At 42.7% G+C, this 26,762-nt stretch overlaps 1 protein-coding gene across 3 annotated transcripts in view; it reads left to right on the plus strand.

The window, feature by feature from the left end:
- Positions 1-1,802, plus strand: part of LOC142139561 (beta-1,3-galactosyltransferase 5-like) — a 13,566-nt gene extending 11,764 nt beyond the window's left edge. For all 3 annotated transcript variants that reach the window (XM_075197264.1, XM_075197265.1, XM_075197266.1), the window contains one exon: positions 1-1,802. This exon is cut by the window's left edge and continues 402 nt beyond it. In XM_075197264.1, the coding sequence (XP_075053365.1) occupies positions 1-537 (537 nt within the window). In that variant the 3' untranslated portion in view covers positions 538-1,802.
- The last annotated feature ends 24,960 nt before the right edge of the window (positions 1,803-26,762 follow it).

Consider the following 26,762-nt stretch of genomic DNA (forward strand, 5'->3'; position numbering starts at 1 on the left):
AACTTGACCCTTAAAACATTACTGGGCATTGACTGGATTACTCAGCATTGCCCTCAGGCCAGCTACGTTATGAAGACCGACACAGACATGTTTGTTAATATATTTTATCTTGTTGAACTGCTTTTGCGGAAAAATCAGACTTCTAATCTCTTCACGGGATTCCTAAAGCCGGATGATAGGCCTATACGGAGCATATTTAGCAAATGGTATGTAAGCAAAAAAGAGTATACAGGGTGGAAGTACCCTCCGTTTTGTTCGGGTACAGGCTATGTTTTCTCGGTGGACGTTGCCCTTAAGATCTATAATATTTCTGCCACTGTACAGTTCTTAAAACTAGAGGATGTTTATATCGGGATGTGCCTGGACAGACTAAAAATTCCCTTACAGGAACTTCACACCGAGCCAACATTTTTTCCTTCAAAACCTTCATTTTCCGTCTGCACGTACCGCAAGATTGTAACGTCGCATGAGGTGCAGCCCCAAGAAATTCTGCTTTATTGGGAGGCCTTAAGGAACTCAAAAGACGAACACTGTTGAGAAACATTCTTTCACAAATTCATTAGAAGAGCTGATGTACCCCTGTGGAGTCTTCAGGTTTTTTTTTCTGGGCAAACAAGCGAGATCTAGGACATAGACAACTGTTTGTTAAGATGTGCCTTAACACAGATATTCTATCGACAGTTTGTTATAGCTGCAATTTATGTTCATTAGTAACCTATTGTAATGGCAGGATGTGTGTGCCAGAAAGTCGCACATAACGTTTTAAGGGGCATATTAAATTGACGGCAGGATCGCCGAAAATCCTGCGCTCCAAAAATATTACCGTTAATACGGTAATCCTGCGTAAAAACCGTTAATACGGTAATTTACTCGCTGGATTTCAGCTCGCAGCTGAAATCCAGGGGGATATTACTGTAATAACAGTAATATTTTTGGAGCGCGGGATTTTCGGCGATCCCGCCATCAATTGAATATGCCCCTAAAAGTTTTCACCACTTTAGCTTTCAGCTTGTGGTAGTATCATTGTTTTACTATAAAAGTCAATCTTGTTCTATCTTGACTTTTAGATTCAAACGACCATTTTTCTAATAACACAGTATACCTGTACTATAGGTCTGCCAGACTTGAGATGACAGAGAGATATTGGAGCATGCTGTTCCAGTTTCAACTACTGTTTGCTAACATAATTTAATGTGATTAAATTAAAAGTCACCTTAACCTTTAAGAAACGTGCTTATTTCAACAACCAGCTTTGTTTTCTCAATATAAATATCTCGCAATATTATCAGTTGGAAAATTGTGGCAAATTAGGCCACTCCCTTATCCATCTAAGCCACGCCCATTCCTCTACCCTGCCATACATTGACAATAGGCCACACCTATTTTCCAAAAATGTGTGGCTTTTACACAAAATCAAAACTGTTTAGAACTATTATTATTATCCAAGAGGATATGAGCTATAGAATAAGAAGATTCAGAAGTGGAAGACAATATGGTAGTATAGAGCTATAGAATAGGGAGTTCAAAGAAGTGCAATCCTACAGACAAGTTAAGGCAAAGTTTCCATTCTTTATCTTCCACATTCTGTGCCACTTTGTGAGGTCTTTCTTACAGTCTAGCTGGGGAACCATCTTGCAATACTCCTTGAATAGTAGATTTGTTGTATCAAGGACCATCATATTTACAGGAAGGAAAAACAGTGTCTCTGCAATGCACTTGGAATTAGACAATGCATGTATTTCATGAAAGTATATGTTACAGTATATAAAATGTAGTACTGTGTAATAATAATAGTAACATTACTAACTGTGTCTATGTCAGGTTAGCACACAAAAGAGTGAGTGGGATCCTGCTGTTTTAACTGGGATAACTAGACCCCCTAGAGGTGCAGAGTCTAACAGGGTGGAAGGTCTTCACCAGGGAATCCCGCAAGGGAATTTGGGCTTAGCTGCTCCCACCCGGCAGGTCGCGGCCCTCCAGGGAAGTTCCCAGTATAACAGTTGGGAGAACAGAACCAAACAGCATACTGAGAGGATACAATTCAAGTGTCAATTTAATAAAAAACTGTCACCACTAGAAGTGAAACGTAAGTACAAGTTCAATGGAGAACAGGATACACTGTAATGATGAACCACGGCAATGAGTAGTAGAGTGACACCAATCACCGAAGTTCCACAAATATAAGCAGAATATATAATAACTGTAGACAACAGCAATGCTTCCTAGGGAATGAGATACAAATACTAAGTTCACTGAAGTGCTGAGATTACTGCGGGTGGAAGAGCACAGCTGAAATACAGGAGAATAGACATGGTCAATGAAGTCAATAATTCAGCTGAAAAGTAGCAACCTTCAGCAACATCGAGTATCACTAAAAGTCAGTAGAATGTAAGTTCCACTGTATTCATATATGTAACAATGAAGAAGGGACCCAGGCACCACTTAGATATGGAACGGGTCAGCAACGGTCAATGATCTATGCAGAGTAGCTAGCAGGTGTTGATAGCAGAAATAAGTGGAATCAGAAATACTGCAAGATGAGCCATGGCTTACCACAAGAGTGTAGACCAATTCAGCAGTAAGCAGTGATACTTATAGGAGAGGCAGCAAGCGTAGACCACAGCAACAGCACAGGTGACATGGAGCAAATGAACAGAGCAACGATGACCCACGACTTTACCACGAAGATGTGGAAGGAGTAGCAGCAGTCAGCGATGTTTGCAGAGTAGCTTAGCGGGTGTTGATCACAGCAATTACCACAGGGGAGTGGAACAGATGAGCAGGGATCAGCGAACTCCGAGTATGCAGCAATGATGACCCACGGCTTTACCACGGAGATGTGGAAAAAGTAGCAGCAGTCAGCGATGTATGCAGAGTAGCTTAGCGGGCGTTGATCACAGATGAATGGAACGAATAAACAGATTAGCAATAACAGGAACAGGCAGCTGAACCAGGCCAGGTGTAGACTTGAAGTACCAGTAAAGGACAGGTGAAAGGAGGAGCCTTATAAAGGAGGACTGGCCAATAGTAGAATGACTACCACAGGTGAAGTAATCAGAGATGTCAAATGTGGCTGACAGCCTATACCGAGAAGGTTTAATATGAAAATCAGTACTTTGAGGCTCAGGTGGAGATACCTGGGGAGCGGAGTGTGACAGTCTATATAGACACATAGGGCCTGATTCATTAAAGAAACGAAAGCAAAAAAAAATAGTAACTTTGAACCTTGGCAAAACTATGTTGCATTGGAGTGGGAGATAAATTTAAAATGCGGGGACAGATTTATAGTTGGGGTAGGACATGCCCAAGAAAAAACAGCCAGTATTTTCCTTATGTGCAAAATAAGAAACAAATATGCACCCCATGCATTGTAACATGTTTTTTTCCAGGAGAAAATTTACAATTTTTTTTGCCTAATTGTTTATGAGTTAAAGAGACACAAATATTATTTATTTCAGGGATTGTCCTGTAATTAATGTTGCAGACATAAGATGCCAAGTGCATTCTTTTTCCTGTGTTTAGTATGAAGTGGAATCACTGTTGAGGTCACTAATACCCCTTTCAAATTGCCAACCCGGCAATATCCTGGGTATTGTACCTGTGATATTGCCGGGTGACAGAGGCTCCCACCTCGGCAAATTCCTGGGTCGACCAGGTTCAGTGCAAAAACAAATGAATTAAAAAGATAAAAGAATAAAAAATATCCACTTACCATGTAACAGACAGGTAGTATTTCCTCACGCTGATGTCCGGCAGCTACAAGAGGAGATGACATCACTTCTAATGGCCAGGGTGAAAATCATGCTTTTAAAACAGCAATAGCGGACCCTACGGCTGTATAATGTAATCCAGCCTAGACCCAGGTTGTTGGGGTTCACAGCAGCAAAAACTCAGGCCTTTTAGGCAGTATGAAAGGGTTATTAGAGTCACACACATTTATGCCATATTGTAAAACGTGTGGCGGGAAAGAAAGCATTTACATGTTGATTGCGTTGCACATTTCCTACAAGACATGCAATTCAAAATAAAAATGTTACTGCATCCGCATGAAGATATGTTTAAAATGTTTGGGGTCTTTTTTTTTTAGCTTTCTTTTGGTAGCATATTGGAATAAAAATATTTTCCTTTTAAGTTATATACTAAAAAAACAATTAACTTTTTTAAGCTCCTGATTTTTGTAAGCTAATGTACTTAAAGATGTAACCAGCGGCCAGGCCAATCTAAATTTTGCTGGCGCCAATGTGACCAAGTAGAGGACATCTTCCATGTCTTCTGGACATGTTCAGTGCTTCAGCCGCTGTGGAGTGAAGTATTTGCCTTAATCTCCACTGTCTTAAAGACCCCTGTTGCCCCAGATTCGGCCTTAGCTCTACTCCATGTCTACCCAACATCCATTCCAAAGCATGATCGTTACCTAGTGGGCCACATATTGATAGCTGCTAGAGCGGCAATAGCGCAAAACTGGAAGTCCCACATCCCTCCTACTATTACTCAAAACATTTCTAAGATACAATATAGCTTTGAGATGGAAACAACAGATATGCCCTATTCCTCATCGGCATCAGCCCCTATTATAAGATGGTTCAGATGGCATGAATATATAACAGATGGCCCAGGGGCTCCCCAGGATATCTCTGGTTACCCAACGACTCATTCACCAGCGGCCCTTGTAGAATCCCTCCAGCCCATTGACCAGCTCCCATCCCCGGGTACTCTCCCCCTAGTGGAGCTATCTTCAGACAACCACAGTGAAAGTTAAAGTTAATATGTCTTACTGTTTCTTATATTTGTAAATACATACTGTTGATACTGTGTGGGGAACCCCTATGTGTGTCCCTTTGTATGTATTTTCTTCTCCCCCCTTTTTTTTCTGTACCCAAAATATACTTTTGCAAAATCTGAATAAAAATATTGATGCAAAAAAAAAGATGTAACCAGCTGTACCATAGCAATACCTAATAGGGCTACGCATACCAGCATGTTTCTTTTGGGTTTTTTTTTAAACTTATTTCCTTTTTAGCAATACTGAAGTATTCACTGTAATCTGGATCTAATAGAGCTGCTTCCATTACATCCAGCTTACAGATCACTCCTGCATTAAAATCATACTGCCCTCCTTGTGACATCACTGCAGCGACATCAGAGGATTCCCTCTTCTAACTAGGACCAAGACGTTCCTGTGAAACACATGCAGAATGGCAGCTGGGACTAGCAGCATCAGTGAAAATAGCAAATAGTTAATAAATCCTGTAATTGCACACACTTTTATGTTTAAACATAAATCTTATATATATATATATATATATATATATATATATACAGAATTTGCTGGCACTATATAAATAAATGTTGATGATGATGAGGATGATGATATGTAGAATATTGAGGTTTGTGTCCCTGAAAAGACCTGTAATATTTAAATATTCGTAGTGACATACACTTTAATATTTTCGAAAGAACATGTGGTATGTCTTGGAAAAACAAATACCGTATTTCCCCAAGTATAAGACGCACCCCTGTATAAGACGCACCTTAATTTTGGGGCCCAAAATGAAAAAAAAGATGTATTACAAGACTTACAGCTCCGAGACTGTGGGAGGCGCCTGAAGGACCTTAAGGTCCTTTTGCCAATCAGCGAGGGCAAGCTGTGTGAAAACAGCCAGCGGGGACACGCTGATGGGAAGCAGCCAGCGGGGACACGCTGATGGGAAGCAGCCAGCGGGGACACGCTGATGGGAAGCAGCCAGCGGAGACACGCTGATGGGAAGCAGCCAGCGGGGACACGCTGTGGGAAGCAGCCAGCGGAGACACGCTGTGGGAAGCAGCCAGCGGGGACACGCTGTGGGAAGCAGCTAGCGGAGACACGCTGTGGGAAGCAGCCAGCGGGGACACGCTGTGGGAAGCAGCCAGCGGGGACACGCTGTGGGAAGCAGCTAGCGGAGACACGCTGTGGGAAGCAGCCAGCGGAGACACGCTGTTCCGATTAGCGGGGACTTCTTTCTCACACCAGGTGCCGACTTCTTCATTAAGGTAAGTAGCGCTTGCAGTGTATAAGACGCACCTTTTTTTTAGACCCAAAATTTGGGGGGAAAAGGTGCGTCTTATACTTGGGGAAATACGGTAACAGATATATTAAGTGTGAATTCTACATCCACAATAAGTAGAGTGTCTTTACAGAACAGTTTGGGTGTATAATGTATTCCCCTATGTAGATTGGAATCACCCAGGTATACCAGTTAGGTAGCAAATCCTCTAAGTTGATAGTTGGACTGACAAAAGACAGCAAAGCGTTATAGGGTTAATAGTTTTTTTAGCACGCACATAGAGATAACATTACCCTGGCATGCAGTGAATGTCACTCCACTGGTGTGATAGTAGAAGTTTTTAAGATAAGCTAAAATTTATAGCGATGACAGTTAACGGATTTCAAAAGCTAAAACTGATTTTTTTTTTATTAGGTTCCTGTCCTAAAAGAAGAGTTTAAGCATTGAAATGTGATATCTTCTCGTCATTTAATCACTCAATTAAACTTCTGAAAACATATTAACCCCATATGTGTATTTATCTTTGTCTTTTGTCTATATATCTTACACATATCAGTGTTTGCATTGGTGTTTCCCTTAGCTCACTTATTTTCATTTATTTCAAAAATATATGAGTCACCACGAGTGGACACGGAATAGAGATGCAACTACAATGCATTGAATCTTCCTGACATAATTCCTTTATGTTTCAGGACCATGGCCTTATCTGTGAGGAGTTTTTATGTTCTCCCATTGTTTGCGTGGGTTTCCTCCGGGTGCTCCGGTTTCCTCCCACACTCCAAAAAACATACTGGTAGGTTAATTGGCTGCTAACAAATTGACCCTAGTCTCTGTGTGTGTGAGTGTGTGTGTGTGTGTGTTAGCGAATTTAGACTGTAAGCCCCAATGGGGCAGGGACTGATGTGAGTTCTCTGTACAGCGCTGCGGAATTACTGGCGCTATATAAATAAATGGTAATAATAATAATAATAATAATAATGTTCTGTGTCCTGTAATAATATAGTACAATGCTGTGTTCAAGATATCCAGATATGGCAGTTTCCCTCTACCTCTACATGCCAAAGAAAATGTAAATCTATGTCCAGTTTTTAAGGAAAATCCTACAAAATGTTACTTATCCACCTTTGTTTATTTAAAGGATAAATCCATGTAAAATTGAAAGTTTTGTTTTGCTTGGATATACTAAGTATAGTAAGCTAAAGCTCTACCTTGTCTTAGTGACTAGTGAAGAAAGCAAATTCTGGTCCAGGGAACAGGTGTTCCCTGTTTTATTGTTAGGTGCATATATTTTTTCCCTACAAGGTCAGAAGTGTCAGGCACCCATCTATATCCTTAAACTTTTAATAGAATGTAATATGCACTTTCCAGTTGCACTTTTGCAGGAACCACCTTTCAAAAGTGAAACAATTAATTAATTTAAGTCATAAATGTGGCTAAGCCAATAAGTATTTTTGGAGATAAATGTAGCAACTTCCTGCCCATTATATTACCTTCACCAAAATCTAATCTTCAATGCACTTTTCTGACCCAGTCAGGACGGTCTGGGTCAAAACAATCAGGAGGAGACAGTACAGAAGGGAGATCCACAGAGAAGTCAGACAGGCCAAAGTTACAATGATAAGGCAGATAGCGAAATCCTGGAGAATGGTCAAGAAGCCGGGGTCACAACAAAGGGCAATAACGGGTACAATCTAGAAGAGTAGTCAGAGGAGGCAGGTCAAACAATGCTGAAGATAGGAGACCTGATACTCTGGCACCCTATTGGTGCCAGAGCAGAGTTTAAATAGAGGCTGGCGGAAGTGGGTCGGACAGACACGCTGACCGCCAAAGCAACGGGGCGCGTTACCACGCATGCGCCCGTCGGCGCGAGGACAGCCGGGGACGCCGCGCCCCTGTTGCCTAGCAATAGGACGCCCCAGCATTAATGACTTGGAAGATGGAAAAGGGACCAATAAAGCATGGAGCTAACTTCACTGAGGGAACACGAAGTCTGAGGTTGCAAGTTGATAACCATACCCGATCTCCAACTTTCAGTACAAGGAGGTTCCTACGATGGCGGTCATGGAGATAGAAGATGTTCTTCAAAAATAGTTGTGCAAGTTCTGAGGCTGATCGAAACCCTTTCCGAGGAGTAAAATGTTCCATTTTAGAGAATCTATCTACAACAACACAGATAGTGTTATAGCCATGACTTTGGGGTAATTCAGTAATAAAGTCCATACACTGGTCTAGGGGGAGTCTGGAACCGGGAGAGGGAGAAGAAGACCAGGAGGACATTGTCTTGGGACCTTGTGTCGAGCACATGTGCTGCAGGCTTGTACATATTTGCGGACATCAGAACCAAGAGAAGGCCACCAACAGTATCTTGAGAGGAAAGCAATGGTCTTCTTATAGCCCGTGTGCCCTGCGAATTTGGAATCGCGAGTCCATCTTAAGAATTTGTAACGGAGATGAGGAATTACGAAAGAGCGTCCGTGAGGAGGAGACTTCACAGAGGAATTGGTTAGGGCCACTACTTGCACGGGACTGAGGATAGACTTACAAACCGGAGAAACCAGAGAGTCGGAATTATCGAAGGGTCTAGATAAAGCATCAGCTCTGAGATTTTTGGAGCAGGGCAATAGGTATTAACTGAAAACGGGTGAAAAAAGAGAGACCAGCGGGCCTGGTGGGGGTTGAGGCATTGTGCATCTTGCAGGTAAGTTAAGTTCTTGTGGTCAGTCATCACCGTCACGGGATGTTAAGCCCCCTCCAAATGGTAATACCATTCCTCCAGAGCGAGCATTCCTACAGAGCTAGGAGCTCTTTATCGCCTATACCATAATTTTTCTCACAAGCAAAATTTTTTTTAGAGAGAAACCCACAAGGTTCAAAGGATCCGGAAGAGGATTTTTGAGATAAGACAGCCCCTATCGCAACAGACGAGGCTTCTACCTCCAGAAAAAGGGTCTCCCTTGGTCAGGTTGTTTGAGTACTGGAGCAGAAATGAAGCCTTCCTTAAGGGACTTGAAAGCAGAGACTGCATCAGGAGACCAAGACTTACAAAAGCTCCCTTGCAAGTCAAAGCCATGATAGGAACAATGAGGGATGAAAACCCTCTGATAAGTTGATGGTAGTAGTTTGCAAATCCGGTGAACCGCTGGGTGGCTTTAAGACCACAGGATTGTGGTCAGTTGAGAATGGATTCCACCTTCATAGGTTCCATTTGGAGACTGGTCCCCAAGACGAGGTAGCCAAGAAAGGGGACATGAGGATGTTCAAAAAGATATTTGTCGAGCTTGCAATACAGGGAATGAGCCCAGAGACGAGAGAGAACCACTTTAACATGACTGTGATGAGAGAGCAAGTCCAGAGAAAAAACAAGAATGTCATCAAACTAAAAAATCACTGATTGATATCACTGAAGATCTCGTTAATAAATTTTTGAAACGCAGAGGGGGCATTGCAGAGCTTGAAAGGCATCATAGGTACTCGTAGTGCCCGTCACGAGTATTGAAGGCCGTCTTACACTCATCACCGCTACGAATGCGTACCAAGTTGTAGGTTCCTCTGAGGTCTAATTTGGTGAAAATTTGAGCTCCATGGATGCGATTAAACAACTCTGGAATAAGAGGAAGCGGATAGCGATTCTTGATTGTTATAGCATTGAGGCAGCAGTAGTGAATACATGCTCTTAAGAAGCTGTCCTTCTTTTTAACAAAGAAGAATCCAGCCCCCACGGGAGAGGAAGACTTTTGAATGTCAGAAATATACTGGGAGATGACTTGCATCTCAGGTAAAGATAAAGGATAAGCCCTGCCCTTAGGAATGGTTTTACCAGCAACGAGCTCAATAGGACAGTCCCATAGACGATGTGGAGGCAGTTTCTCAGAGGTAGATTTACTGAACACATCGAGGAAGTCCAGGTATGGTTCAGGGAGTGTCACTTGGGAAGAGAGAGAAAGACAAGGCAACTGAACCACAGGACGAAGAAACTTGGAGAGACAGTCTTGAAAACAGGAGGGACCCCAGGAGGTGACCTGGGACTGGTGCAAATCAAATTGAGGAGAATGCGTCCTTAGCCAGGGTAAACCCAAGATGATGGAATTCACGAATAATCAGGAACTTGAACCACTCATGATGAAGAACCCCTACCTGCAACTGAACCTGACTAGTAATACAGGTGATGGAACCGGTGCTGGCGCGATTGCCATCCACTGTAGTCAATACCAGAGGTTGTGGCAAAGAATGGAATGAAATCTGGAGTTTTGAAACAAGACTGGCAGATATGAAGTTCCCCGCAGATCCAGAATCCACAAAGGTGGAACATGCAAAAGAACCATCCGAAGAATTGAGGGTGACTGGCATCAGAAAGTTGTCATTCTTGAGAAAACAGTGGGTGTGGGAACTGGATCCTAGGATGACCCCCCTCTCATAGCCTAGGAGGTAGTGCTTCCCAGCCTCTTGGTGCAAGCATACAACAGGTGAGCGACCTCTCCACAGTATAAACAGAGGTGATTTTTTTATGTGGCGCTCATGTTTATCCTGGGAAAGACAGGAGTGTCCAAAGTTACCCAGATTAGGAGGAAGGTCACAAGAGGCTAGAACATCCTTAATTTGGTCAGAAAGTTCTTGCCTGAATGCAGCAACTAACGCCTCATTATTCCACTCAGAAGCTAAGTCCGGAATTGGTCAGTATACTGCCCAGCTGACAGTGAACCCTGATGGAGAGCAAGAAGACTTGAGGCGGCAGATGGATCTCGACCAGGCTCATCAAAAACCCAGCGAAAATTTTCAATGAAGACCGAGGAATTACGTAGAGAAACATCATCACGTTCCCATAGAAGGGAGGCGCATACCAGAGCCTGCCCGGTAAGGAGGGAAATGATATATGTCACTTTGGCTCTTTTTGAAGAAAAGTTCTCTGGGCGAGTTAGAACTGGATAGAGCATTGGTTTAAAAAGTCTGAGCAACCCTTAGGATTGCCATCATATTTCTCTGGATAGGGTATGCGCAAATTCCTGGAGGTGGTCGGACTGGCACTGGTGGAAGGCACAGCAGCAGGTGCTTGTTGCGACAGATTCAGGGATCCCTGAAGAAAATCTAATCGAGGCACTACACCCTGCATAAACTAGGGGGTGGGAATGACTTCCAAGAAGAGATAACAGAAAGACACCAGGAGGCACGGGAGAGAAGAAAGTGGAGAGATCAGGAGAGGAGATGTAAATCTGGGCACAATTGGTGTATAGATGATACTGGAAACTGTAAGACTTGATTAGGTCACCAAGGGAGGAAGTGGAAATGGAGAAAAGGAGGGGACCAAGTATAGACCCTGGGTGGATGTCGACAGGTAGCGGAAGTGGGGTGCAAAAGAAGTCAGAGGTAGAAATTGAGAAAGAACAGTCAGAAAGCTATGAGGTCAGCCAAGGGACAATAGTGTAACACAGGTAGACACAAGTAGAAAGTTTTAATTAACAAGGCAGAATTACCACTGATTTATCATACTGATCATACTATATGTTTCCTTTCTTTGACTTTATAAAGCTTCTTCACCACCTTACCCCACTTTTGAGCATACTCTTATGGTCTATTTCTTTTTAACTATCCATGTCAAACAACATAGTAACATAGTAACATAGTTGATGAGGTTGAAAAAAGACACCAGTCCATCAAGTTCAACCTATTTTGGATCTCCTGCGATCCTGCACTTATATTTGAAATTAATCCAGAGTAGGCAACCGCCCATCTGTTTCAATTTTGAAAATCCCCCCAGAATCAATATTGCAATCCAATTTTTACCCTATATCCACTACTATCCTTTATTTTAAATTAACGGTCGTATCCCTGGATACACCTTTCCGCTTTTGTCTAACCCTTTCTTAAACATATCTATTGAATCTGCCATCACAACCTTCCCTGGCAATGAATTCCATATCTTGACTGCCCTTACTGTAAAGAACCCCTTCCTTTGCTGGTTGTGAAATTTCCTCTCCTCTAACCTTAGGGGATGACCACGTGTCCTGTGTATGGTCCTTGGAATAAAAAGTTCCCATTAAAGCTCTCTGTATTGACCCCTAATGTATTTGTACATAGTAATCATATCTCCCCTTAGACGCCTCTTTTCTAAAGTAAACATGCCTAAACTGGCTAACCTTTCCTCATAACTTAATGACTCCATATCCTTTATCAATTTTGTCACCCTTCTCTGAACCCTTTCTAGTTCCAAATTATCTTTTTTATAGAGTGGTGCCCAGAACTGTACTGCATATTCAAGATGAGGTCTTACCAATGATTTATACAGTGGCAAAATTACACTGTCTTCCCTTGCATCTATGCCCCTTTTTATGCATGCCAATACTTTGTTTGCCCTTGCAGCTGCTGCTTGACATTGAGCACTATTGCTAAGTCTACTGTCTACGAGCACTCCCAAATCCTTTTCCATTATAGATTCTCCCAAATTAATTCCATTTAATTTATAGATTGCGTTCTTGTTTTTGATCCCTGAATGCATAACCTTACATTTATCTGTGTTAAACCTCATATTCCATTTAGCCACCCAATCCTCCAGTTTATTTAAGTCCCTCTGTAGAGAAGCTACATCTTGCTCTGATTTTATTACCTTACAGAGTTTAGTGTCATCTGCAAAAATAGAAACTTTACTCTCTAAACCATCACCAAGGTCATTAATAAATATATTAAAAAGGAGTGGTCCCAGCACGGAACCTTGAGGAACTCCACTTAAGACCTTTGACCAATTAGAAAATGTTCCATTTATCACAACTCTCTGTTCCCTATTCTCTAACCAGTTTTTGATCCAAGTACAAATTTTGATTTCTAGACCCAGTTCCCTTATTTTGTAAACCAACCTCTTGTGTGGCACTGTATCAAAGGCCTTTGCAAAATCTAAGTAGACCACATCTACTGTCCTGCCCTGGTCTAAGTTCCCACTAACTTCCTCGTAGAAACTAATTAGATTAGTTTGACATGACCTATCCCTCACAAATCCATGTTGATTCCCACTAATAATTTTATTGCGTACCAAGTAATCCTGAATACTGTCCCTTAAAATACCTTCCAGTAGTTTCCCCACTATTGATGTCAGGCTTACAGGTCTATAATTCTCTGGTTGTGATCTCGTCCCCTTTTTAAACAACGGCACCACATCTGCTATTCGCCAATCCCTTGGTACTGAGCCTGATGAGATTGAATCTCTGAAAATTAAGAATAGCGGTCTAGCTATTTCCGAGTTTAATCTATAAAAAAGATAATTTGGAACTAGAAAGGGTTCAGAGAAGGGCGACAAAATTGATAAAGGGTATGGAGTCATTAAGTTATGAGGAAAGGTTAGCCAGTTTAGGCATGTTTACTTTAGAAAAGAGGCGTCTAAGGGGAGATATGATTACTATGTACAAATACATTAGGGGTCAATACAGAGAGCTTTCATGGGAACTTTTTACCCCAAGGACCATACACAGGACACGTGGTCATCCCCTAAGGTTAGAGGAGAGGAAATTTCACAACCAGCAAAGGAAGGGGTTCTTTACAGTAAGGGCAGTCAAGATATGGAATTCATTGCCAGGGAAGGTTGTGATGGCAGATTCAATAGATATGTTTAAGAAAGGGTTAGACAAATTTTTAGCGGAAAGGTGTATCCAGGGATACGACAGTTAATTTAAAATAAAGGATAGTAGTGGATATAGGGTAAAAATTGGATTGCAATATTGAGTCTGGGGGGGATTTTCAAAATTGAAACAGATGGGCGGTTGCCTACTCTGGATTAATTACAAATATAAGTGCAGGATCGCAGGAGATCCAAAATAGGTTGAACTTGATGGACTGGTGTCTTTTTTCAACCTCATCAACTATGTAACTATGTAACTATGTAACTATGTAATTCCATAAGGACCCTTGGGTGTATGCCATCTGGACCTGGAGCTTTATTTATCTTAATATTCTTCAGTCGCCTTTGGACTTCTTCCTCTGACAACCAAGTATTAATTAATGGCATGGTTTCATTTCCATTTTTATGTATTACTCCTGCCATTTGTTCCTCTCTGGTAAATACTGAAGAAAAGAACGTGTTTAATATCTCTGCTTTTTCCTTAGTATCATTTATCAATTCACCCATCTCACTTCTTAGTGGTCCTATATTATCTTTTTTAATCCTTTTGCCATTTATATACTTAAAAAACTTTTTGGGGTTTGTCTTACTTTCTTTTGCAACGTGCCTTTCATTTTCTAATTTAGCCAATCTAATTTCCTTTTTGCATGTTTTATTACATTCCTTGTACCTATGGAAGGACTCCTCTGACCCTTCAGACTTAAACAATTTTAATGCACGCTTCTTCCTTTGCATTTCTTCCCTTACCTTTTTATTTAGCCACATTGGTTTAGACTTAATTGTTTTACATTTATTTCCTATAGGAATGAACTTATACGTGTATGTTTCCAACAACATTTTAAAGACAGCCCACATTTCTTCCGTATTTTTTCCTTCAAAGGCTTTGTCCCAGTCTATGCTCTTTATAGACTCCTTTAGCATATTAAAATTTGCCTTTTTAAAGTTTAAAGTCCTAGTTGATCCCTTATACTGTTGTTTCTGGAAACTAATTTCAAATGAGACCATATTATGATCACTGTTTCCCAAGTGCTCCTTTACTTGAATATTTGATATTACGTCTACATTGTTTGTTATTACTAGGTCCAGTATAGTCCGGTTCCTAGTTGGTTCCTCAACTAATTGGGACATGTAATGGTCTTTTAGCGTGCTCAGAAACCTATTTCCCCTAGCTGTACTGCAGGTCTCAGTACTCCAATCAATGTCAGGATAATTATAATCCCCCATAATTAAAATTTGACCTAGTTGTGTAGCCTTTTCAATTTGCTGTAGAAGTTGGGCTTCCTCAATCGTACTAATATCTGGCGGTTTATAGCATATCCCTATCAGAAACTTCTCTGAACTTTTTCCTCCGCTGGATATTTCCACCCACAATGTCTCTATATTATCACTAATATTCTCGTATATAACTTCCTGAATACTTGGTTTTAATTCTGGCTTAATATAAAGACATACTCCTCCTCCCCTTTTATTTACCCTATCCCTCCTGAAGAGAGAATAGCCTTCCAAGTTGACTGCCCAGTCATGTGTATCATCCCACCAGGTCTCACTAATACCTATAATATCATACTGCTCATTCATTGCTACTAGTTCTAACTCCCCCATTTTACCTGTCAGGCTTCTTGCATTTGCAAGCATACACTTAAGTCTATTGCCTCCCTTAGGTATTTCTTTTTGCTTTAAAAAGGGCCGCTCCTTATCGGCTATGCTTTCCTTTCCCCCCTCTCCACCCCCTTTACTCTTGTTAAATTCCTCCTTACTACTCTCAATGTCTATCCCATAAATACTTGCTTGCCCCCCCCCCCCCGGAGCCTAGTTTCAAATCTCCTCCAACCTTCTAACCATCCTCTCCCCTAGCACTGCAGCCCCTTCCTCATTCAGGTGCAATCCATCACGACAATAAAGATGGCAACTGACCGAGAAATCAGCCCAGTGTTCTAAGAATCCAAAACCCTCCTGTCACGATTTGCACTCTGCAGCTGCTGTCTGCAGTGACTCTATTGGATTTGGTATGCTTTCCACTTGTAGTACCACTGCCTACCAAAGGGGCCACTGTGCTACTTGATTATTCTCCTTGATCACTGGGAGTGGTTTCAGCTGCATGAGGCCTATTTATACCTGCCTGCTTCAAACAGTCTGGGCCAGATCATCAGGTCATTCCGAGGAGCATTCCCTGTGCTCAGCTTCTGTCTGCTATCTGGACTCCTGCATATTTCTTCGTTGAAATCTACTATTTGCTGTTACCTGTGTCCTGGACTCCTGCATCTTCAACCATTATACCTGGTACTTGTAGTTCTACGCTGCCTGTTGAAATCTACTATTTGCTGTTACCTGTGTCCTGGACTCCTGCATCTTTAACAATTATACCTGGTACTTGTAGTTCTACGCTGCCTGTTGAAATCTACTATTTGCTGTTACCTGTGTCCTGGACCCCTGCATCTTCAATCATTATACCTGGTACTTGTAGTTCTACGCTGCCTGTTGAAATCTACTATTTGTTGTTACCTGTGTCCTGGACTCCTGCATCTTTAACCATTATACCTGGTACTTGTAGTTCTACGCTGCCTGTTGAAATCTACTATTGCAGTTACCTGTTTCTCATCCGCACTTTGAACTGTCTCATGAGTTACCTTGTCATCTCTGTTTGTTAATAAACTCATTATAACCACTTATCTCCTCTCCGTGGTCATACCTGGGATATCCTGACACCTCCTCCCTACACCAATCTTTTAGCCACGCATTAACCTCCCTAATCTCCCGCTGCCTCCCTGGACTAGCGCGTGGCACAGGTAGTATTTCCGAAAATACTACCTTGGATGTCCTTGCCTTAAGTTTGCGACCTATGTCCCTGAAATCATTCTTTAGAACACCCCTTCTTCCTCTAACTCGGTCATTGGTGCCAACATGCACCAAAACCGCTGGGTCATTCCCAGCCCCTCCCAACAATCTGTCCACCCGATCCACAATATGCCGAGCCCGAGCACCCGGGAGACAACACACTGTTCGGCATGCACGGTCCCGGTAACAGATTGCCCTATCTACCTTCCTAATAATTGAATCCCCTACCACCACAATCTGCCTGGGTCCCTGAGTAACTTTGGTCCCCTCTGTGCTGGAGAGACCATTCCCCTGGTTGCTAGAGGAAGCAGTGTCATCCAACTCTACCAATTCTGAACTGCCTTCCACAGTATCTTCATCCAATCTGGCAAATCTGCTGGGATTGCCTAGCTCAGAACTGGCCTGCCTCTTCCTCCCTCTGCTACCCCTAGTAACTGTTACCCAGCTGCCTACCTGTGCATCCTCCTCTGTCTCTGCTCCACCCTGCTCAGATAACGCATCAACGGTGAGCTGTAAACTCTGCTCCAGGTTGGCAATGTCTCTCAATGTTGCAATGGTCTGCTTTAGATCAGTTACCTGGGCTTACAAAGAGACCAATTGCTCACATTTCTCACAGAGGTATAAACCTTGGAACACTTGCTCCAAGTGTGCATACATATGACAAGATATGCATTGAGTGAGATCATCAAGCCTGCTACTACTCATCGTATTATGGCTAACCTAACTTCTTATAGCCTACAGTGAACTTTAGTACTAGACTTTCCTAGCCACTTACCAGATTAAACCCCTTCCTGGATTCAACTCCTTAATGGAACCAACTCCACACTTTAAACAAAAACAGCACTTAAAATCAAAAAAGCAGTCAAATCACAAGCTCAATGAAATCGCTTGCTACCTCCTGTTAAATAGAGCTTGCACAAACCAGCTGTATCAACTATGCAATTAAACCACACCCACTAGCTCTAACAGAGAGAAGGTTAAAAAAAAACCAAAAAAAAAAACCACTTAATAAACACACAGAAAAACGAATCCCGTTCAATAAACACACAGAATAATTCCCCAAACTATATCACTCTCTCAGCACAGCACAGCAATCCTTACTGGAACCAAATCCACACTTTAAACAAAAACAGCACCTGAAATCAAAAAATCCACTGGTAACTTGTGTGCCCCAAAATATAATAGGAAGAAAGGTGCATAAACTGTTGCATCATGTCTGGTATTCTGTACGTATGAACAATACAAGATTTTTCATGCATATGACATGCATTCCCCAGATATGAGAATTGCCGAGATACAGGGCCGGACTGGCCATCTGGCACTTCTGGCAAATGCCGATGGCTGGATGGGCCCGGTCTAAGCAGGGGCGGATTGGCATTACTACTCCGGGACTAGACTGCCACGCCGGGTCCCGGCGTGAGTATGTGCGGACAAGCTAATGGGGCAGGCGCTAGCCTATTGGTGGCCGGCCCCAACAATGACTGGTTTCCTGGTGGCTAGCTCCTCCCCAGGAACCAGCCACCTTACTACATTTGCTGTGCAGAGCAGCACTGGGCTGCTCCGTCCCCCCCCTCCTCCTTATTCTCACCTCCTTCCTTCCTTCTGTCCACTGCTCCCTCTGAGACAGCTGCGGATCCTCGGAAATGTCAGCCCAGCAGAGTAGATATTGCAGTAAATATTAGACTGTGCCGTGCGGTCTGTGAGATGGTGAGTGAGATGGGTTTGCCAGCTTTCCTGGTGGGAATATACTATGGATCGCTGGGGTAATGCCATAGGAAGCATGTCAGCGCGACCATCATGCATTCAATCTTAAAGTGACAGAAAATAAAGAAGCAACCTTTTTCTCCTGTCAGGCTATACAGCAAAAGGCATCCTTGGATACATACAGCATCTGATATATATCCAGAGATCTGCCACACATACAAATGCCTGACTCTTGTATGAAGGATACAGTGTGTGATGTTCTAGAAACACATTTTTTTCCATGTGGCTTTAAGAATATCTTTAACAAGTTTAAGGCTTTCTCTGTATCATACATTTTCTTATATACTCCTTCTTCCCCATGAGACCTCAGTCTGTGTTTACTTACTAATTAGTGGTCACTGTGTAAAGATCCAATGCATAGCTAGATGTGATAGTTAGCTCCTCAATGGAAGGCCACTGTGCTCTTCTAGCTGTAATTTGTAGCCTGACCTGAAGAGATCCCCACTGACTGTAAGTAATAGGACCCTGCTGAAGTCAACACACAGCGACATTCCCCAGTAAGGAACCACCACCAAAGTACTGCTGGGGGGTATATAGCAAAATAAAAGTGGACAACTCTCTTTAATATTCATAGTAAATCCCACTTAAATTTACTAACTGTTCTGGGGTTACAAAAAGTGCCTGTTAAACCATAATGCACCTTGAGAGAACTATTTACCGTATTAGGGATAAGGGCTAAGGAAGGTGCCGGTTGTGCATAGGGTTTGATTGTGTTGTGCAGCTACATCACATTCACAATTCAAACTATTTTCAAACTCCTTACCATCACGTACAAGGCTCTCTCCCAGTCTACTGCCCCTATATCTCTAACCTCCTCTCCATTCACACTCCTGCCTGTTCCACCACCCTGATCATCTCTTTCCACTCCAGAATCCAAGACTTCCCCCGTTCGGCCCCCTTCACTGGAACGACCTCCCTCACTCCATCCGTCTCTCTCCTAATCTGTGCTCCTTCAAATGGGCGCTTAAAACTCACCTGTTCCTCAAAGCCTATCAACCATCCAATCTAATTATATGTGTGTAGCTACTCTGTTGTTGCAATTTTGTGGGAGATTTGAAAAAAGCAGAACATTGGTTCCCTACAGTGGCGCCCGTATAATTGGTGGCATTGTTGTAGTGTGGGGGTGGCGTGGTGGTGGTTGTAGTGATGTAGTGTGTTTGGGGGTTAGTATTGTTAATAAGTGGGAGAAGGTATTGCTGTAATGTGGGGGTAATGCTAGTTGCTGTAATTTGGGAGGGTATTCATGATTGCTGTAATGTGGGAGTTTTGCTGGTAAGCGAGAGAGAATAGCCTTCCAAGTTGACTGCCCAGTCATGTGTATCATCCCACCAGGTCTCAGTAATACCTATAATATCATACTGCTCATTCATTGCTACTAGTTCTAACTCCCCCATTTTACCTGTCAGGCTTCTTGCATTTGCAAGCATACACTTAAGTCTATTGCCTCCCTTAGGTATTTCTTTTTGCTTTAAAAAGGGCCGCTCCTTATCGGCTATGCTTCCCTTTCCCCCCCTCTCCACCCCCTTTACTCTTGTTAAATTCCTCCTTACTACTCTCAATGTCTATCCCATAAATACTTGCTTGCCCCTCCCCCCCGGAGCCTAGTTTCAAATCTCCTCCAACCTTCTAACCATCCTCTCCCCTAGCACTGCAGCCCCTTCCTCATTCAGGTGCAATCCATCACGACAATAAAGATGGCAACTGACCGAGAAATCAGCCCAGTGCTCTAAGAATCCAAAACCCTCCTGTCACGATTTGCACTCTGCAGCTGCTGTCTGCAGTGACTCTATTGGATTTGGTATGCTTTCCACTTGTAGTACCACTGCCTACCAAAGGGGCCACTGTGCTACTTGATTATTCTCCTTGATCACTGGGAGTGGTTTCAGCTGCATGAGGCCTATTTATACCTGCCTGCTTCAAACAGTCTGGGCCAGATCATCAGGTCATTCCGAGGAGCATTCCCTGTGCTCAGCTTCTGTCTGCTATCTGGACTCCTGCATATTTCTTCGTTGAAATCTACTATTTGCTGTTACCTGTGTCCTGGACTCCTGCATTTTCAACCATTATACCTGGTACTTGTAGTTCTACGCTGCCTGTTGAAATCTACTATTTGCTGTTACCTGTGTCCTGGACTCCTGCATCTTTAACCATTATACCTGGTACTTGTAGTTCTACGCTGCCTGTTGAAATCTACTATTTGCTGTTACCTGTGTCCTGGACCCCTGCATCTTCAATCATTATACCTGGTACTTGTAGTTCTACGCTGCCTGTTGAAATCTACTATTTGCTGTTACCTGTGTCCTGGACTCCTGCATCTTCAACCATTATACCTGGTACTTGTAGTTCTACGCTGCCTGTTGAAATCTACTATTTGTTGTTACCTGTGTCCTGGACTCCTGCATCTTTAACCATTATACCTGGTACTTGTAGTTCTACGCTGCCTGTTGAAATCTACTATTTGCTGTTACCTGTGTCCTGGACTCCTGCATCTTTAACCATTATACCTGGTACTTGTAGTTCTACGCTGCCTGTTGAAATCTACTATTTGCTGTTACCTGTGTCCTGGACTCCTGCATCTTCAATCATTATACCTGGTACTTGTAGTTCTACGCTGCCTGTTGAAATCTACTATTTGCTGTTACCTGTGTCCTGGACTCCTGCATCTTCAATCATTATACCTGGTACTTGTAGTTCTACGCTGCCTGTTGAAATCTACTATTGCAGTTACCTGTTTCTCATCCGCACTTTGAACTGTCTCATGAGTTACCTTGTCATCTCTGTTTGTTAATAAACTCATTATAACCACTTATCTCCTCTCCGTGGTCATACCTGGGATATCCTGACACCTCCTCCCTACACCAATCTTTTAGCCACGCATTAACCTCCCTAATCTCCCGCTGCCTCCCTGGACTAGCGCGTGGCACAGGTAGTATTTCCGAAAATACTACCTTGGATGTCCTTGCCTTAAGTTTGCGACCTATGTCCCTGAAATCATTCTTTAGGACACCCCTTCTTCCTCTAACTCGGTCATTGGTGCCAACATGCACCAAAACCGCTGGGTCATTCCCAGCCCCTCCCAGCAATCTGTCCACCCGATCCACAATATGCCGAGCCCGAGCACCCGGGAGACAACACACTGTTCGGCATGCACGGTCCCGGTAACAGATTGCCCTATCTACCTTCCTAATAATTGAATCCCCTACCACCACAATCTGCCTGGGTCCCTGAGTAACTTTGGTCCCCTCTGTGCTGGAGAGACCATTCCCCTGGTTGCTAGAGGAAGCAGTGTCATCCAACTCTACCAATTCTGAACTGCCTTCCACAGTATCTTCATCCAATCTGGCAAATCTGCTGGGATTGCCTAGCTCAGAACTGGCCTGCCTCTTCCTCCCTCTGCTACCCCTAGTAACTGTTACCCAGCTGCCTACCTGTGCATCCTCCTCTGTCTCTGCTCCACCCTGCTCAGATAACGCATCAACGGTGAGCTGTAAACTCTGCTCCAGGTTGGCAATGTCTCTCAATGTTGCAATGGTCTGCTTTAGATCAGTTACCTGGGCTTCCAAAGAGACCAATTGCTCACATTTCTCACAGAGGTATAAACCTTGGAACACTTGCTCCACGTGTGCATACATATGACAAGATATGCATTGAGTGAGATCATCAAGCCTGCTACTACTCATCGTATTATGGCTAACCTAACTTCTTATAGCCTACAGTGAACTTTAGTACTAGACTTTCCTAGCCACTTACCAGATTAAACCCCTTCCTGGATTCAACTCCTTAATGGAACCAACTCCACACTTTAAACAAAAACAGCACTTGAAATCAAAAAAGCAGTCAAATCACAAGCTCAATGAAATCGCTTGCTACCTCCTGTTAAATAGAGCTTGCACTAACCAGCTGTATCAACTATGCAATTAAACCACACCCACTAGCTCTAACAGAGAGAAGGTTAAAAAAAAACCAAAAAAAAAACCACTTAATAAACACACAGAAAAACGAATCCCGTTCAATAAACACACAGAATAATTCCCCAAACTATATCACTCTCTCAGCACAGCACAGCAATCCTTACTGGAACCAAATCCACACTTTAAACAAAAACAGCACTTGAAATCAAAAAATCCACTGGTAACTTGTGTGCCCCAAAATATAATAGGAAGAAAGGTGCATAAACTGTTGCATCATGTCTGGTATTCTGTACGTATGAACAATACAAGATTTTTCATGCATATGACATGCATTCCCCAGATATGAGAATTGCCGAGATACAGGGCCGGACTGGCCATCTGGCACTTCTGGCAAATGCCGATGGCTGGATGGGCCCGGTCTAAGCAGGGGCGGATTGGCATTACTACTCCGGGACTAGACTGCCACGCCGGGTCCCGGCGTGAGTATGTGCGGACAAGCTAATGGGGCAGGCGCTAGCCTATTGGTGGCCGGCCCCAACAATGACTGGTTTCCTGGTGGCTAGCTCCTCCCCAGGAACCAGCCACCTTACTACATTTGCTGTGCAGAGCAGCACTGGGCTGCTCCGTCCCCCCCCTCCTCCTTATTCTCACCTCCTTCCTTCCTTCTGTCCACTGCTCCCTCTGAGACAGCTGCGGATCCTCGGAAATGTCAGCCCAGCAGAGTAGATATTGCAGTAAATATTAGACTGTGCCGTGCGGTCTGTGAGATGGTGAGTGAGATGGGTTTGCCAGCTTTCCTGGTGGGAATATACTATGGATCGCTGGGGTAATGCCATAGGAAGCATGTCAGCGCGACCATCATGCATTCAATCTTAAAGTGACAGAAAATAAAGAAGCAACCTTTTTCTCCTGTCAGGCTATACAGCAAAAGGCATCCTTGGATACATACAGCATCTGATATATATCCAGAGATCTGCCACACATACAAATGCCTGACTCTTGTATGAAGGATACAGTGTGTGATGTTCTAGAAACACATTTTTTTCCATGTGGCTTTAAGAATATCTTTAACAAGTTTAAGGCTTTCTCTGTATCATACATTTTCTTATATACTCCTTCTTCCCCATGAGACCTCAGTCTGTGTTTACTTACTAATTAGTGGTCACTGTGTAAAGATCCAATGCATAGCTAGATGTGATAGTTAGCTCCTCAATGGAAGGCCACTGTGCTCTTCTAGCTGTAATTTGTAGCCTGACCTGAAGAGATCCCCACTGACTGTAAGTAATAGGACCCTGCTGAAGTCAACACACAGCGACATTCCCCAGTAAGGAACCACCACCAAAGTACTGCTGGGGGGTATATAGCAAAATAAAAGTGGACAACTCTCTTTAATATTCATAGTAAATCCCACTTAAATTTACTAACTGTTCTGGGGTTACAAAAAGTGCCTGTTAAACCATAATGCACCTTGAGAGAACTATTTACCGTATTAGGGATAAGGGCTAAGGAAGGTGCCGGTTGTGCATAGGGTTTGATTGTGTTGTGCAGCTACATCACATTCACAATTCAAACTATTTTCAAACTCCTTACCATCACGTACAAGGCTCTCTCCCAGTCTACTGCCCCTATATCTATAACCTCCTCTCCATTCACACTCCTGCCTTTTCCACCACCCTGATCATCTCTTTCCACTCCAGAATCCAAGACTTCCCCCGTTCGGCCCCCTTCACTGGAACGACCTCCCTCACTCCATCCGTCTCTCTCCTAATCTGTGCTCCTTCAAATGGGCGCTTAAAACTCACCTGTTCCTCAAAGCCTATCAACCATCCAATCTAATTATATGTGTGTAGCTACTCTGTTGTTGCAATTTTGTGGGAGATTTGAAAAAAGCAGAACATTGGTTCCCTACAGTGGCGCCCGTATAATTGGTGGCATTGTTGTAGTGTGGGGGTGGCGTGGTGGTGGTTGTAGTGATGTAGTGTGTTTGGGGGTTAGTATTGTTAATAAGTGGGAGAAAGGTATTGCTGTAATGTGGGGGTAAGGCTAGTTGCTGTAATTTGGGAGGGTATTCATGATTGCTGTAATGTGGGAGTTTTGCTGGTAAGCGTAGGGGTATTGCCGATTGCTGTAGTTTGAGTGGGTATTGATGTAGTATAAGTGTATATGTCGGGAGGTATTTATTGCTGTAATTGGGGTACTAATAATGTATTGACATGGTATTTATTGATGTGTTGGTGGTGCTAACAATGTAGTGTTGGGGGTCATTAGGAGAAATAAGTCTATTTGCTAAATGTGAATGCTATTGATTTAATGTTGGAGCTGGTTGGGGGGCTTAGAGTGTTTATTAGTTGTGCAGCTTTCCAGGAGGTGAACAATATCTATCCCTTTTCCAAACAGGACTTATTTATTCAAGGTGAGGTATTGGGACCTTCAATTTAATTCTGGGGTGGTTTGAGGATATTAATTTACAGGGCTGGTTGGAGGAAAATAGATCTATTTATCAAATGTGCATACTATTATTTTAATGTTGGGGCTGGAGGGAGGCCTAATTATACAATGTGGGTGCTATTGATTTAATGCCGGGGCTGGTTGGAGTTTTCTACATTTCATGTACCCATTTTTTTTCCAAATTAGGCCCCCAACATTCCAGGATCCAGACAAGCAGCAACTAAAGACACCAGCAGTCACAGGTGGTGACAGTGACAAGAACAGGTAGGAGAGACCAAGACAGTCTGCCAACTGTACTGAATTTGGTGGGTGACTGTCCCGCTTAGTCAGGATTTGGTCTGACTACAAGGACAGTTGGAAGGTATGTCCTGCTTCACATTGTACTACTTGTGAAGACAGAACTGCGTACACCTAACAGTAGTGCACACAGTATTGCCTGTGTATTTGTCTAAAATGCGCCTAATAACCATAATACATCATAGGAGCCCCCCTGTCTTAAGTGACCTGGGCCACCTGAGCCTTAATCCAGCTCTGGTGAGCAGGAGGAAGCTGATAGTTGCTTCTAGTCCCCGGACAGGACACAGCCTGCAGCAAGCAGAGGAGCTCTAAGTCTCATGAGATTTGGTAATTTTGTGAGGCTAAGAGCTTCCCTGCTCACTCTACAGGAAGTTCCCACGCTGATGATGTCAGCAGCACCAGAAGAATAGATAAGTACAGTGGGCTGGGGGTGTCATAGTGTGGATGGGGAGGGCATAATAAATGTAATGTTTTATTATAATGTATTTATCAATGTCCCATGTTGACCACGCCCCTAATGCAATGTGGCCCCGGCACATGTTTTATTTTCTACTCATTAACAGAGGTGGGCCTATATACTTTAAATGCTAGGGCTGATTTTTAGTCCCAGTCCGGCCCTGCCGAGATATTTGTCTCTTCAAAGTTACAAAGTAAGTATGGCTATTCACATGTCCCACTGGGTTGCTTTGTGGATAGTATTATGTTGTCCTAGACTGTACTATTCTCTGTCTTTTGAACCCATGGTTGTGAAATACTTTTCTTCATTTTTTAGCATACTGTGGCTAAATCTGGTAATGACAGCATTAAAAATCTCCTCTGGTGCTATTTTTCCTACTAGAAAGCAAAGAAAAAACACACTTTAAGGGATATTTAATCTGAGTAACATGACCCTTAGCAAATCACACATTTAATTCCTTGATAACGTTTTTAAATTTCCACCTGATAATAAGTTGAGTAGATTCAAAATATTCCTGGACGGCAAAAGATTTATTAAGAAACTCAGCCTCAAGAAAGTATTTATAGTAACACCAGCTGAAAGAACAATAAGAAAAAATTATAGACCTTCAAACAGATTTACCTCAATCCACCGTCAAACTTCTACCCTTGCCATGTAAAAGTAATTTCATAAAGACATAGAATAATTAATTACACACAAACAGAAGACCAATCCTATCCTAAACAGACAAGAATTTAAGGCTCTTAGAGAGCTAGGAGACAACACTAATACCATTGCAAAACCAGCAACTAAAGGGGGAGGGATTGTGATCTTATACACAGCAGACTATATCAAACATTCTCTCTAATAAGGACACCTACCTCAAATTACCCTCAGACCCCACTCAGAAATCTCCAAAACAAATTCACAATGCTGTCTAAATAGAATTTGGAGAAGGGAATCCTCATAAAGACAGACTTTTGGTTTGTTCATACACCACATCCAGTTATACCTGTCATATATCATTTACTAAAAACACACAAAGACCTCAATCAATTATTTCCAGAATAAAATAATTAGCCTCAAACCTTTCACAGTACATAGACCTTATGTAAAGGTACAGAAGTCTTACCTACTAGTCACTACAAAAGCTACAGTCACTTAATGATGTGAAAGCTGGTTAATTACAAGTGACGTCACATCCCTCTATATAGTTATTAACCATCAAAGAGAGATGATCAGTATCAAACATTTTCTAGACAGTGACATCAATTATTACTTAAAACAAACAGATTTCATTCTAAGGGGCATATTCAATTAGCTTTCGGATTCGCGGTAACGCGCGTTACCGCGAAAAGTGCGCGTTCTTGCGGGTATTATGGTACCGCATTAACGCGGATTTTCGTTCGCAACCCTATGGGCTGCGA

This window comes from Mixophyes fleayi, chromosome 2, assembly GCF_038048845.1.
Source record: "Mixophyes fleayi isolate aMixFle1 chromosome 2, aMixFle1.hap1, whole genome shotgun sequence".
NCBI lineage: Eukaryota > Metazoa > Chordata > Amphibia > Anura > Limnodynastidae > Mixophyes > Mixophyes fleayi.